At 42.7% G+C, this 14357-nt stretch overlaps 1 protein-coding gene and 1 non-coding gene across 13 annotated transcripts in view; both read left to right on the forward strand.

The window, feature by feature from the left end:
• The window catches only part of LOC116905464, a 47609-nt gene that overhangs the window by 28572 nt on the left and 4680 nt on the right, over positions 1 to 14357 (forward strand). For 4 of the 12 annotated variants that reach the window (XR_004388533.1, XR_004388530.1, XR_004388528.1 and 1 more), the window contains 3 exons: positions 1749 to 1854; positions 7156 to 7243; positions 12013 to 12888. Coding sequence is in view for 4 of the 12 variants with exons in the window: in XM_032908429.1 (XP_032764320.1) it covers positions 1749 to 1833; positions 7156 to 7214 (144 nt within the window). In the remaining 8 variants the exon portion in view is untranslated. Of the gene's footprint in view, positions 1 to 1748; positions 3991 to 7155; positions 8460 to 12012; positions 12889 to 14357 lie in introns of those variants that run through there. The other 8 variants (XR_004388534.1, XM_032908431.1, XR_004388532.1 and 5 more) reach the window with 7 other exon arrangements.
• Positions 5232 to 5302, forward strand: LOC116906392. The gene has a single exon (XR_004388661.1). It is a non-coding gene; the product is annotated as a small nucleolar RNA SNORD113/SNORD114 family (small nucleolar RNA).

Here is a 14357-nt window from a genome sequence, read left to right on the forward strand (position 1 = left end):
TTGGGGTCCTGGTGTCTTGAGTGATTTGTGTCATGCATGGGTTTCACTTCAAAAGGATGAATGACCTCTGCCAACAGGCCTAAAAGAAAATGTTAGCCAGGCATAATGGCTCACTCCTCTTAACGCTAGCACCTGGGAGACGGAGACAGGAGGATTGCTCCAAGTCTGGAGTCATCCTGGACATCATATTGGGGTCTTGTCTTAAGAAAGAAAACAGGCCTCAAATCCCAACCAAATAAAACCAGACAAAGCAAAGCAAAACAAAATCAAAAGCCACAATGAAAGGATTCCACAATTGGGTTGGGGCGGCGGGGGTGGGGGGAGTGTTTTTAGCACACATGTAGCAATCACCTAGTGCCGATAACTAGCTGGCTAGAAATTAGTCATTCTACGGTGTTTAAGTCCTTGAAAACATCATGTGCACACTTAATGTGCACAATTTCATCTCTCAATTATAAAAACAAAACAAGAAAGACAATGAATAAACCTGCCAGGTGTCAGCTGTTGGCGGGTTGGAGAGGGACTGTGTTTTAGCATAACCCGGGTCCTTTAAAAAATCAGACGGAGCGGCCGTCACATTCATCCATACAGTCTCTTAACATGCTGTTCTGCCTTTGTGTTGTGCAGGCCCATCAGCAGAGATCTGATGTGAGTGTTTAAACGTTTTGCCGGGAGACCTGAGCGGGGTCTTGAGTGTGGTCTTTGATTCTCCAGCTGTGGAGTCCTCGGTGCACTCGCTCGCCCCATTGTCTGTCTTTAGGAGGCCTTTGAATGAAACCTGAATAGCAAAGTGGTAGGAAGCCCTGTGATTGGTTAATTTATACCTCCAGACTGTGGCTCCAATTAATACAGCATCTTATTTACCTGCACCGTGAACGTGAGCGTGGCAGCCATGAGAGGTTTTGTTCTTTTGGATTTCTGTGATTCATGGGCACCAAGATTTTTAATCAGGGAAACTCCAAATGAAAGAAAAAAAAAAATCAATAAATTATGCAGAAATAGTCCGTAACATCCAGATAAATAAATGAGGGAAATGCATTGAGCGTGGATCAGTAATGAGTGGTTCTGGGGCTTACGCATCAATACTTTTGATTAAAGCGTAAACGGAAGTCTATTAGAAACACGCATAATTGTCTTAGGCTCTTAGGGGGTGGAGTTCTTGATACAAATGCAGACCACTGTGGCTTCTGGCTTTTTTGCCCCAGTGGCGCCTGTATCTGGATTGTAGGTCCGTGTGAGGAAAATAGAGGTTGTTACCTATGGGTCAGTTAGGACATCACAGTATGAAGCAAAAGTTGTTAGTCGTTTTGTTTTAATGCTGCGTTCCCCTACTCTGTCGCACTGAAACCCGCTTTACCTCCGGGACATGTAAAACAGACACACAGACACACAAACGTAGGACATTTTTGGGGTGGTAGGAGGTTGTACTAAGAAGAGAGGACAAATTACATGAATGAACAATTTTATGAGTATGTAATGGAATAGGACAAGTGTGGGACAACAGAGAGCGTGTTGTCTATAATGCCAGACATACCTTTCCTCTCATGTGGAATCTAAAGGGAAAATAAAAACAGAAAGGACCAGCAGAGGTGTGCAAGGCAAGAGCAGGGATGAACCGGGGTAATGGGGGCAGACTATTGTTCGAATACTTAACAAACATGCATGAAACAGTTTCGTGAACCCCACTTTAGTGAGGTGCATTCACATTGCTACCGCTAATTGTAGTTTTTTTTTTTTTCTTTTCAAAGTTTGTGCTCGATTTCGCCCTGTTGACCCTGTCCTACCAACTGACTCACCCTGACGCGCCACAGGTCTTGGCTTTCACCTGTGTGGGTAAGGGAAGAAGAGATTTATGTGAGTAATAGCTTCAGTTTTATGTACTTGGGTTGGGAAGTTGACTCATGGGTGGCTGTTGCTTGTATTTCTCTAAAGTAATAAATGGATATAATTCATACGTAAAACCAACACATGCCAGTGCTGCGCAGTGACAGGAGCATGGGCAGACTGGGGACTGATAGTTGATACGATTTCACACTCCTAAAACCCCACAAGGAAGAGAAGTGGTTTTTCATTCATTTTCAGGGTTGTTTAATATTCTATCATATATATTATTTGTTGTGATTTCTTTATGTGTCTTTTCACTGATAAAACTTAGAGACTATTAATTTCTTGATGAGAAAGGGAACAGGATAATGACCAAAATCACGTTTATTGTAGTTGTGCAGTTCATGTTTCTTTGCTTAGCCTTGATGCCATCTTTAAGTCCACAGGAGGGCAAACTTTGACCTCCATGACTACAGAGACAGTAGGAGATACAAACTCTGATTTAAATTTGGAAAAAGCACATAGATATTGGGGGTGAAATGACCAGATCTACTCGTTCCGTGGGAAGCAGACAGTTGATAGATAGATGTATTATTTAGTGATGTTGCTCCTGTGTCTTTTGTTTTATTGACTTATTGTATATATATCAATACATCAATGAATAAAGCAGCGAGCACCGAGAGAATGTATATGAATAGATACATTCATATGTATAGACCTTTGAGTTTTCCAAGATGTGGAAATCCAAGAGTTTTAATGAAATCACTCGGAGGGATGTCAGAACAAGAAACCATCTAGTTCCTGTTGTAAGCCGTGCTTCTTACACAGGTGGATATACTGAAAGACCTTGTTTCTGCTCTCCTCAACTGTGTGTTGTATTATAATTGGTCAGATGCGGGAACGACCAATTATAATGGCCAATTTTGAAAAAGAAAAGGCCAGAATGCAAAGAAACAAGTATTATTATTCACTGTTGTTGTTATCTGCCAACACCAAGCCTTTTTCTACACATAGAGCAAGTCCTTTTGACCATTCTCCTGAAGGACATGTACTGGGTCACGAACCGTGGTGTTATTGTTTGAATTCTGTTGGGCAGCTGGCGGCTGGCTCTATTTAGACAAGGGACAAATTATTTATATGAGAATGATTGTTTGAATAATTGTCTAATTGGAAGAAGGCCAAGCATGGATGACTTCTGTGCATATGGTAATAAGCACTGTCAATCTAACTCTGTCCACGGAAGGCAAGATCCTCTTAAAAAGGACTTTGTCAGTTGTATCTGCGATCCCCAGGTCTATGTACATAGCTAATGTTTTGGCCTAGTGTCTCAATTTGTTGTTTGTTTGTTTTGATGTGCCATTAAAGATGAATGAAAGAAAGAGATCTGATTAATGTACTCATTAACAATTAATCAAAGCCCCCGCCATCTTTAACTGACTTAAGTTGGATTGAATTGTATTAACCGGAAGTTTTAGTTAACATTTTCTTTATATGTTGGTTATTTATGCCTTTTACATAAGTTAGTGGTAAACCACCTACACCAAAGACAGGAACTTTAAAAGTACAAAAGCCCCTAAGCCCCTTCACCATGCAGGTAGAAATCAACATTTTCATCTTTACTGAACAATTACATCCACCATGGTATTCTCGCTCTGTAAGGTAACAACACTCATTATGAAGAATAGAAGGTGTTTTTGCTCTGTGAAGTACAACACACACTCTACGAAGAATGGAACCTATAGGCTTAAATCCTTTAATAGGCTGACTCATGAGAGATGGGGTGACTAATCCTAACTTCGTTGCTATTACATTCCCATTATTGACTCCAAAATAACTCTCTTTCTTATGTAATGACTTATGTACTCTTTAATTTTTAATACAACAGAAACGAAAATTCACCACCCTACACAAGAGAAATAAATGCAGCCATTAAGACTGTCTGTGCTGCTACCCACAGTCACCCTCATCTCATTTATCTTTTTCAAGGGCCCTCGCTGTGCCTTGCTGAAGGTCTACCTTGCAACAGTGATCCTAGGTCCCCTAATTCACACATTAGCTGACTGGATTATTATCTTTTTTTCTGTAGGTAGCTTATTTATTCCTAAATTATACCAAGGGAATATGCCTGTATATGAATAAAAGAAAAGAATGCTTGTTGGACCCGCACAGAGTTTGTGGTTATTATGATTCTGCAGAGCTGAAATCTGCTAATCGTGAAGGGCTTTTATTTGTTCTCAGGGTTTTTCAGTATTAGGATTTGTTTGATGCCATAGCAATTTACAGATTGCATCAATGGTAAATGTCTGGACCATGAATTCACTGGGGTGGGTACATGCAGTCTGAGGGAGAATGCCGTGTGTGTCCGTGTGTGTCCTCGCTGTGACTGGACGGTGGTTTGGGGTTGTACAGGTTTATCTCCCCTAACCTGAAAAGTCAGAAAGGTTCTTACATCTGAGACTTCTGAGCATTCGTTTTTGGTATATGTGGAGCATTCCACACTCATCCTCAGGATGGGTTACAGTCAAAATGCAGGTTCAGTAAAATAAGGTAAAAAAAAAAAAAATTCTGGTCAGATGAATGAGGTGACTAGGGGATGAGCTTTGTTTCTTCCTGCAACCTCTTTGTAAGATATTTCATTGGGTTTACTCAAATATTACAAAATTTGGGTGAAAAAAAAAACACACCAAATTTGAAACCTTTACCATGTCAAGCATGTCAGGACAGGAGGATCAGCTGCGACTCTTGCAATCTCTAGATGTGTTGTAGTGACCCAGTGATGTCATGGCTCAAAGCACGAAGCACGTAATGTCTCAGTTCCCACACAGCCAGAAGTTTCTGTGTGGGATCTCTTGTCAGTTTGCTGGTGAGATTGTCATGTGATGTGGTTGTTTGTCTATGCATGGGGAATCTGCCTGCAAGGTTCATGTTCATGGCTGGCTGCTGATGGGGACCACAACTCTTCTTCAGTGACAGTCCTTGGGACATGGCAGTTAATTTCCCTAGAGAGATCACTGCAGGGCAGATCCGTAGCATAACACTCAAATCCTCTCCCTTAGGTACAGACTTCCTCAGGGCTCTCCTGCTCCCCTGGTCAACCTGAGCCAAGCAAGGTTTGTGTGCCACAAGGCGTGGCCCCCATGTCTAACGTTTGAGAGGCTGACTACCCCAAGAGCTATCTTTAAAATTCAGACAAAGCTAATTAGAAACTCCTTGAGGTGAAGGAGCAGAGCTATCTCACTTGTGCTCAGAACCCTCCTAAGAGTTCTCTTCAAAGGAAACCATCACCCGTGTCTGAGTATAGTGTAAGGAGCCTGATTCCCGATTCATATTTCATGTTTATTGACTCTGTTAGCAGTCAATAGATGACCTGAGAAAGTTAGGACTAACTAAACCAAAGACAACCACCTCTGACCAGTGATGAGAATTCTGGGGTGTCTGAGTCAGTGATTTTGATTAGCCCTGCAACTCTGAGGTCCAGCGTTAAGAGGCTGGTGACCAGCCTCAGTACCTGAGTTCCATCTCTGGAACCCACCTGGTGGAAGAAGAGAACTGACTCCCGAAGTTGTCTTCTGATCACCCCATGTGTGCTATGTATTATGCACGCCTAAGGGTGTGCAAACACACACACACACACACACACACACACACACACACACACACACACACACGACAAACAAATATGAAAATAGACTTCATCATTAGCACTTTTTAGTAAATGTTATTGGAAATTAGAAACCTTAAAATATTCTTTTTTTTTTTCCTTTTCTTTTCTTCGGAGCTGGGGACCGAACCCAGGGCCTTGCGCTTGCTAGGCAAGCACTCTACCACTGAGCTAAATCCCCAACCCTAAAATATTTTTGTTAAGACTCTTCAGTCCCTAAGTCTGAATTGTTTCCCTATAAGTAAATTAATACAGCCAGACAAATATTTAAATGAGCAAATCTTTAAAAGATCACAGGCAAAAAAGACAGCTGTATGTGACCTCCTTGTGCCACTGGCTCCCTTGTCCCCTATTGTAAATACTTTTGAAGCAGTCAATTCCAACATCAATTTATTAAGTCTGATTAATAGGCATTTGCACAGGAAACGGAGTCCAGAGAAACTGACAGCATTGATCTTCATTACTAAGGAGAGAGTGGATGGTAGATTTATGCTTTCCTTTTTTTTTTTTTTTTTATTGTTAGTAAAATATCAAAAAGTTCAGTAAAAGGAACCAGCATCGATCCAGTGGGCACACGGCTGCTGAGTTTCATCCCTGGGACACTGACATTCACTGGAAGGAGGCAGCTATGGTTTTAGTGTTCACAATATCGTGTTTGTTATTGTTGGGGTGTGACTGTTGGTTCTATTGTTGTTTGTGAGTGAGCAAATGAATGAGTTCAAACCTAGACTGGTGATGTCAGCGCAGGTCAGCAAGTCTGAGGTTCTGAGTTCCACTTTGAGGATAAATAACCACTTTTTTTTTTCTGTTGTGATACTTTAGTCCCAAATATATTTTTATAAGTAAATCAATACATGGATAAAGATAAAATCTGTAAGTGCTTGGAAAAAAAATTAAGGAGAGGCAGTTATGGAATGGAATTGGAGGTGAGGAGTGGGGAGTGTTCTGCAGTCAGCCTGTCTGCTCCTGGGCTGTAGTAGTCTGTGGGATCCCAAGGAAAGCCTGCCTAAGTTGGCTCCTGGGATGAGTGGGGGAAGGGAAGTTGGAGGAGAGGATCTGATCTGTTGGAGAACTGGGCAGAGAGCAGGGAGGAGAGGGAGGAGGGGCAGGTAAAGGCTTGCAGTTAGCTCACCTGTGCTACTGGCTGGAGATGGCTTAGTATTTTCAGTGTTACTGTTTTGTTTTGTTTTGTTTTGTTTCCCTCTAATTTCTATTAATTTTTTTTCTCATTTTTCCTTCTTTTGTTCTCACTTGCTTTTCTTTGTCTAGTTTCCCCATAGGCACCAACACTTCTCTTGTCTGAAACTTTCTTCTCTTTGATCAAGAAACTTCCCATTTCTTCTCCTGTCTGTCCCAAACTACTTGTTTCTTAGGATGTGCATAAGAGTTTAAGTATATGTCAGAGATCGCATAGCTGGAGTGCACCATGAAAAAGCGATGACCATTCATCTAACACTGTCTGAACATGGCCCAATAGCCTATATGAACCTGGATTTTGGGGGAGGGAGTCTTGTATGGCTCCGTTTTTAATCGTGACAGGGCTGAGGGGGCAGTAGAGCTAACAGTGTTATTTACATTGTCTCAGAGAAGCACCGTTTCAGTAAAATGAAACCCGAACTAGTGTCTGTTTAAATTTCCAAATCTGGCTAAGTCTGTTTTTTCTTCCACAGAACGCTCACAGACAGCCGACTTACTGAGTTTTTCTAAGAAACAAAATCGCTGCAGGTAGCTCTCCGTGTAAGGAGCAGAGAGGATAATGTGAGTGATGCGTCAGGTTCGTGGCCTCACTTGGGATGTTTTGTTCATGCGTGTGTTTAGCGGTAGCTCAAAGAAATATACGTCTAAAAGATAAATTGAGGCCTCCAAGAATGGGGTGCTGATGGGAAGGTGCCAGGAACCATCCACGTGAAAAGTTTCATCAAATTTGGTGTCATGGCAGTGATTCAAAAAAAAAAAAATGACAATATCCTGTAAAGGAGATTTTGCCCCTGGAATATTGTGTTGTGTCCTATAGACTAATGAGTTGACTGGAGAATGTAGACGTGAGGAAGGAAGGCTTTGTCTGGCCCGGTAATGAGTACCATGGGGTATCTGGGCCAGGATATTGTGTGAACCTGTTTGTTGTTGTTTTTTAATTTCCTACCACATTGATTTAAACATTTGCTTATCAGTGCAGCCCTGGCTGATAAGGAAGGCCTCACAAGTGGTAGAAGGCACGGGGGTGGGGGCATCACTATCTTCCATCAGCTTGTCTTTACCCAGGGGCGGAGTCACAGTGTAAGGTCCAGCAGAGCCACAGTCTGAGCAGACTAAGAGGACACCTAGGTGCTGGTGACCTCTTCCCTGAGCCCCATGCTTAAGGGAGATGCATGCCTTCAGTCAAGGGAGATTTTACCCCTGGAACATTGTGCTGTGCCTATGGACTAATGAATTAACACGAAAGGAGAGGTTGAGGAAGGAAGGCTTTGTCTGGACCGGTCATGAGTACCATGGCATATCTGAACCAGGATATTGTGATGAAACCCGTGTACGACTCTGAGATCTTTTACAGCTATCCCTTCTTTAGGGTGTGGTGTATGGGTGTGAGCTTGGCATTTTGGCGTGTGGTTACATTGGCTTCTTTATTTCTATACCAGCCCTGAGGGGGCGTGGGTGGAGCCTGACAAGCTCCGTTCACCCGGCTTAGGTTTTTACATTTATTATGAGATTCGCCCATGGAGTTTCAAAAAGTATACATTAAAAAGAGGACAAAATGGTCACTTATCACAAAGGAGTATAATGAGTCCAGGGTTGCTGTTTAACCTACAGAACGGTCAAGGCTCTTAGCATGTTGTTTGGGGGTACATGGTCATTTCTGTGTAAGGTTTTGTCCTATGTTGGTAACTGGTCGCAGATAGTTGTTCGCAGTTCAGTTAAACCTGACCAAGGACCATTCCTCAGTATGGTGAGCCAACCGTAACCCTGTAACCCATCAGCCATGTTGGTGTCCCAGAGCCCAGCGCTATGAAACACCTCACTGTGGCCTCCTCCTAGCAGAAGTATAGTGCAGGAAGCAGGTGTCAGTTCTGTCAGCTGTGTGCAGTCTTGTCCACCCTACTTTGTAGGTTTCCACCAGGCTTAAGGGACAGACAGACACCCATCGCAAGACAGGGATTGAGAAGAAGCCAGTCTGCTGATTAATCTACATTTCTCACCAGAGGCCCTCAGAGCAAAACAACAATGCAGGCCATTCTTTTTTTTTTTTTTTTTTTTTTTAAAGAGGGCTGCTGATGGGGTAATCATTACTTATTAATCCATGGATAGCCACATCAACTCAAGACAGCGTTACTGAAGAATCGGCAGCCAGGCCTGTGCATAGGATGCTCATTAGTGGAGTGGGAGACTGACCCCATTTTGTGTAGAAATCATCATTGAGCAGAAGTTGGAAAAATTTAGCCAACTTCTTCCTGGGATTTTTGGCTCAATGATATTATTAACCTGTTATTTTTTTCTTCAAGAGAAGTAATATATATGTGGGAAGTAGATACATAAAATAAGGAAGACACTCCTATTTCTGCAGCAGGTAGTGTAATCAGCCAAGACGATTCATGCTATTGCCTAGTAAAAAGCACGTACACTTATAATTCGCAGGAAGGTAGGCTGGAGTCTCCAACCCTCTTTCATGCTGCGTGTATTAGTAGGTGTAGTTAAGGGAATTGCTAGGGAGTTTATTGGTCATTAAGGAAAGGGAAGTGGAGGAGCTCACACCTGGTTAAATATCCACCTGACTCTCGGACCGTTGTGACCACTGCAGAGCTTACTCTTCGGCGAGGTGGTGGGCGTCCATGCTTATCATATTGAAAATCAACTTTGATATTAACTCTGAACGTTATTATCAGATCTGGTTGACCCACTGAATTCTAAATCTATTCTAAATCTTCCGTTCCCTCCTCTGGTGAATGTAGGCCCCCTGATTGAATTATTTAATATGGAACCATTGTCCTGAGTAAGGATAAAGGCAAGACCCTTAGTTCGCGGTCTCTGTCTGGGGTCTTTGGCTGCTAGCTGATCGATTTCAAAATTAGCAATCACCACATACCTAAAACAGTCAACTTACACAATCATCTTTAATCCAAATTGGCATATCAGAAATGATTTTAAAAGGAAACAGTAGTTTTAACTTGCATCTAGAACTTTAGTGTTACTCTTTCCACTGTGGTTGAGCTTGGCTCCCCAGCCATCATTCTTTGGGAAGGTCCCCATAGAAATGTCAGCTCATTAGCCTATGAGTGTTCCCGAGGTGGAAGATGGGACAGGAGAGCTTCACTACATTTCATGGAGCCATGTTTGACACGGATGAGCTAAATAAAAGAGAACCACATAAAAACCAGATGTTGATGGATTTGATTGAAAACAGAGAGGCTAATGCTTCACGGTGTACCTTGGAGCATGCGCCCTGACAGAAACTGTGTGGTCTGAATATCCCGAGGTGAAGAGACAGCCCCAACCCAAAGATCTTGTTTTGGGGACTGTGTTGTTAATTGTGAATCAATCAGTCAATGGATGACGCAAACACCCAGCATAGGCCAATGATGAGGAGCATGGGGTTTCTGACCGAGGACAGTGATTAAACCCTTATGAAATCTGAGGACTATTGCAAAATGGTGTCTGCATCCCATAGAGACGAGTCCCCAAAGCCCGATCTTTGTGGCTTCGTGGCACAACCCACGTTCCTGTAATAAAATCAGAATATATCGATGAGTAAAAAATTAAAAAGATACAATTGGCAAAGATGCTCAGCCTCAAAACAAACAAACAAACAAAACCAAAATAAAGCAACAAAAGACAAAAAAAAAAAATCCCCATCTAAATAGAGCAGATGGGATGGCTCTACTTGAAAAAGCTCTTGTGAGCAAACCTGGTGATCCAAATTCCACCTCTGAAATCTCATAGAGGAAAACAGATTTCCACCTGTTGTCCCCCTTACCTACACACACACACACACACACGCACACACCCACCCACACGCACACAAAGGCACACACACATATGCATGCACGCATTCATGCAGGAGAGAAATGTGAACGAATGAAAGTAAAGAAAAAAAGGAAGAGAAATCCGATGGTGTGCCCGTGCTTTTGGAAGCATTTAATGTAGTGTGGGTTGTTATTAGTTTTGAGATTCTTAGTCGAGCTGCCTAGCCGTCTTAGAAGTTATGTGATTTTTGAAACTGGAGTCAAGTTGAGGCAAGTTACCCTGTGCCAAGGAGATGCATTTCTGTAACTAGTGTCTGAATGGAGGGCACTTACACACTGGGCAAACCGAGAGACTTACACACCCACACACACCCACACATACCCTCCCCCAAACACACACACGATTGATAAAAATCTAGGAGATTTTAGTGAAACAAATGCATGTGAAGTCTAATTTGCTACTCTTGACCATTAGCAAACCAAACAGCACTTAGGGGACGCACACGGTATGGGAGGCTCAAATCTTCAACAGACTATGAAGGGACACATCCGTAAATTTGTATCTCAACTAGTTTTGTTTTCTTTTGTTTTAATTGAGCAGTTGAGCATTGGAAAAGTGTACATCACTGGGACCATTACGTTGTCCACTCCTGAGATGCACAGGAAGGCAGAGATTGTCTGGAACTTTCTTTCCAGTGGTAGTAATTTAGGAAATTACCTTATTAGCGATCTACTCTTGGTTTGGTGACTGTAAGCTTTAAAGTTCTGCTACAAAAATGATCCTCTGAGAAATTAAACTCATCGGTTAGTGAAGGATTAGGCGGGGGAGGGGTGGAGCTCGCTCAGTCAGTCAGGTACTTGCCTTGGAATCTGGAGTCCCTTGTAAAATTTGAAAACAAGCAAGCAAGCAAACACACAAACAAGCAAGTTGGGGATGATACTGTCTACCTCCTACCCCTGGGCTGAGAGGCAGAGACAGGCGCATCTCTTCCATTGGTAGCTGACCAGCTCCAGACCACGAGAAACTTAACCTCACCAAACGATGAATAGCTTCTGAGGAGTGGCACCCAAGATTCTCCTCTGACCTCACATGCTCACATGTGAACACGCAAACCCACATGTGTATGCATCTGCACACAGGAACACACACTTAACCTGGAGAGTTACACATGGGCCATAACCAAGGCTATACCAGATGGTAAATCTCTCACCTCCGATTTTGCACAAAGTCCCACTTAAAAGACAACCTTGCTCTTAGGTTTGCTGGTAACAAACACACCAGATGTTCCTAATAATTAGAGTTATTTTTCTTCTTCTCACGGCTGGGTTCAGTGGTATTCATTACATTATTTAAAATAAAAAAGGTATACAGGTTCATAAATATAAAGTGTTATTCTTGCCTAAATCCCATAAGCTAATAAATATACCAGAGTTCCTGCTGTCTCAAGTGTTCCGACCGGAACGCAAACCAAACCTTATGGCTAATTGATCACCCCCAACTGCAGATATCCCCCCCCCAAAAAAAACCTAAATGACACCAATTCATTTGAATGTTTGCCTTTTACTCCCCAGAATGAGCGCAGCTGGCAATGTTTCATGATTAAATTCTGGGGAAGACCTTGCCTGTATAATGCTAGAGGAGGAGGGAAGACGCTGATGTAAGTGGGAGTCAAACTTCGTGTCATTGCTGGGAGAGGGGCGCAGTCGGGCCCACAGAATGGTTCCTGAGGAACAGGTTTAAAAGTGGCCATGAGCTGACCAGTGATGAGAATGTTTTGTGAGTCAGTCATCAGGATGGATCCACTTCAGCCCCACCAAACTCCTCAGGACAAAAAAGATGAGTGCCTTTCAACCCTTTCTAGAATGTTTCAACGTGATTTGGGTCATAATGGACCCTCGTTCTTCTCCAGTCTTCTCGTCTTATTACCCCTCACTGAGAGGAGACTGTAATGAGGCAATGAATCTTCTCATCAGATGGTAGTTCGTCATGACATCTTTATATAGATATTAAGTGAGAGAAGCTGTGTGAGTGACAGCAATCGAGAGGAGGCAGAGAACTGCACTCATTCAGATCTCCCGTGTCGAGGCTCACAGCAGAAAGGGCAGCGTTAGCTCTGTGGGGTGTGCACTGCCAAGATGTATTTGTATTTCCAAGCATCGGCCTTCCCTCAGTTTATGGATATCGATTATATTATTAGTGAAGCAATGAATAAGTCAAGACCGGTATGACTGACTGAAAGCTCAGAATGCCAGGTCTGAATGGACGACACGTGTGCATGGGGTGTCTGAATTCAGTGTCCTGAGTAAAGCTGGGCTGTGCTTGTGAGCTCTGCTGTGTCTAATGGAACTGTGCCTTTGGCTTTTCCAGTGTTCCGATGTGTGCAGAAGTAAAAGGCAAAAAGGCTCTGCCTCCTTCTGTTTTGAGCCAGGAAAGAGGCTAAGGACGAGGTGAGTACGAAGCCTTAGCTAAGCGCTCTGCGCTGCTCTTTGGATTTTGTGCTGAGTCAGTCATACCCTGGCTTTTCCTTTAAACTTAGGAAACAAAGTTATGTCTTCTGTCCAATATCAAACCAGCAAAGCTAATAGAAATAGGAACATTCATTAATAACTATACGAGACATTTTGCTAAACACACTAATATAAAAGTATTTTGATGAACAGCACAGTTATCAAAGCCTCAAAGACCAATGCCTAGCCCTTGGACCATGGTCGCCATCCAAGCCTGAACCCTGAGATGAGTGCCCCTCACAGAGTTATGCTCACTCTTAAAAATGCAGCCCGGTCGTATGGCTGAGGAACCTAAGTGTATTTTTTTTTTTGAAAAACTATAATTTGCAGCTCACTTCATCATGAATGAATGAACAAACACAAACACAACTTAATTCCCATGATTCCGAGGGTTCCTATGGCTGTGGCTATTATTATAAGTGACTAAGAGAATAGCTTCATGTCTGAATCCACCACATGGGCTTAGAGTGATGGTGGGTGTTTGGAATCACAATACTTAGGAGTCTGAGGCAGGAGGATTTCTATGAGTTCCAGGCTAGCCTTTCTTATATAACAAAACATCAGAGCTAATTTTTTTTAATTCATAAAGCAACACATAATCTATTCTCAGTCAATCAATCCTCCCCATTCATTGCACTGAAACAAAGATGGAGAACTTTGTTTTTCTTGAAAAGTTACACAGACCTAACAGTTCAGAGGTATCTTTTTTTTTCCCCCATTCTTTTTAATTGGATATTTTCTTTATCTACATTTCAAATAACATCCCCAGTTTCCCAGTTTCCCCTCTGGAAATTCCTTATCCCATCCCACTACCCGCAGCCTCCATAAGGGTGCATCCCCACCCACACCCTACTGCCTCCATGTCCTGACATTTCCCTGCACTGTGGCATTGAGCCTTCACAGGACCAAGGGCCTCTCTTCCCACTGATGCCTGACAAGGCCATCCAGGTCAGAGGCATCTTATGGGAAACAGTTTAGTTCTAATTAGTTTAACAAAAAGAAGTTAAGTTTCTCAGCCATACATGGCATGCCCACATGGTGGGATCAGCTGGTGTCTGTGTCAAAGATACTTTGGCCGAAGCCTATGGAACCCTAGCCTTTGTTTGCAAGTGGCCCTCTTTGTCCAACAAAGACATGGGCCTAGAGCTTGGGCATTTGGATCAGGGATGCTCACAATTCGTGCATGTAGACTGATTTTTTTAAAATGCTAAATTGTTAAGGTATGAGATACATAATTGGGTTAATATGGAAAGAGCTGGGTGTAGGCCATCATGAAGCGTGGCATAGACCGCCATTGTCAATTCTTAACGCATTGAATCCCAATGAGGATTTTAGCAGTAGCATCATAATTTCAGGGCCAACCTGGGCTACAAAGGGACACACATTCTCTGGCTCTCCTCTCACTAAAA

The sequence above is a fragment of the Rattus rattus genome, chromosome 7 (genome assembly GCF_011064425.1).
Source record: "Rattus rattus isolate New Zealand chromosome 7, Rrattus_CSIRO_v1, whole genome shotgun sequence".
In the NCBI taxonomy this organism is placed as follows: Eukaryota; Metazoa; Chordata; class Mammalia; order Rodentia; family Muridae; genus Rattus; species Rattus rattus.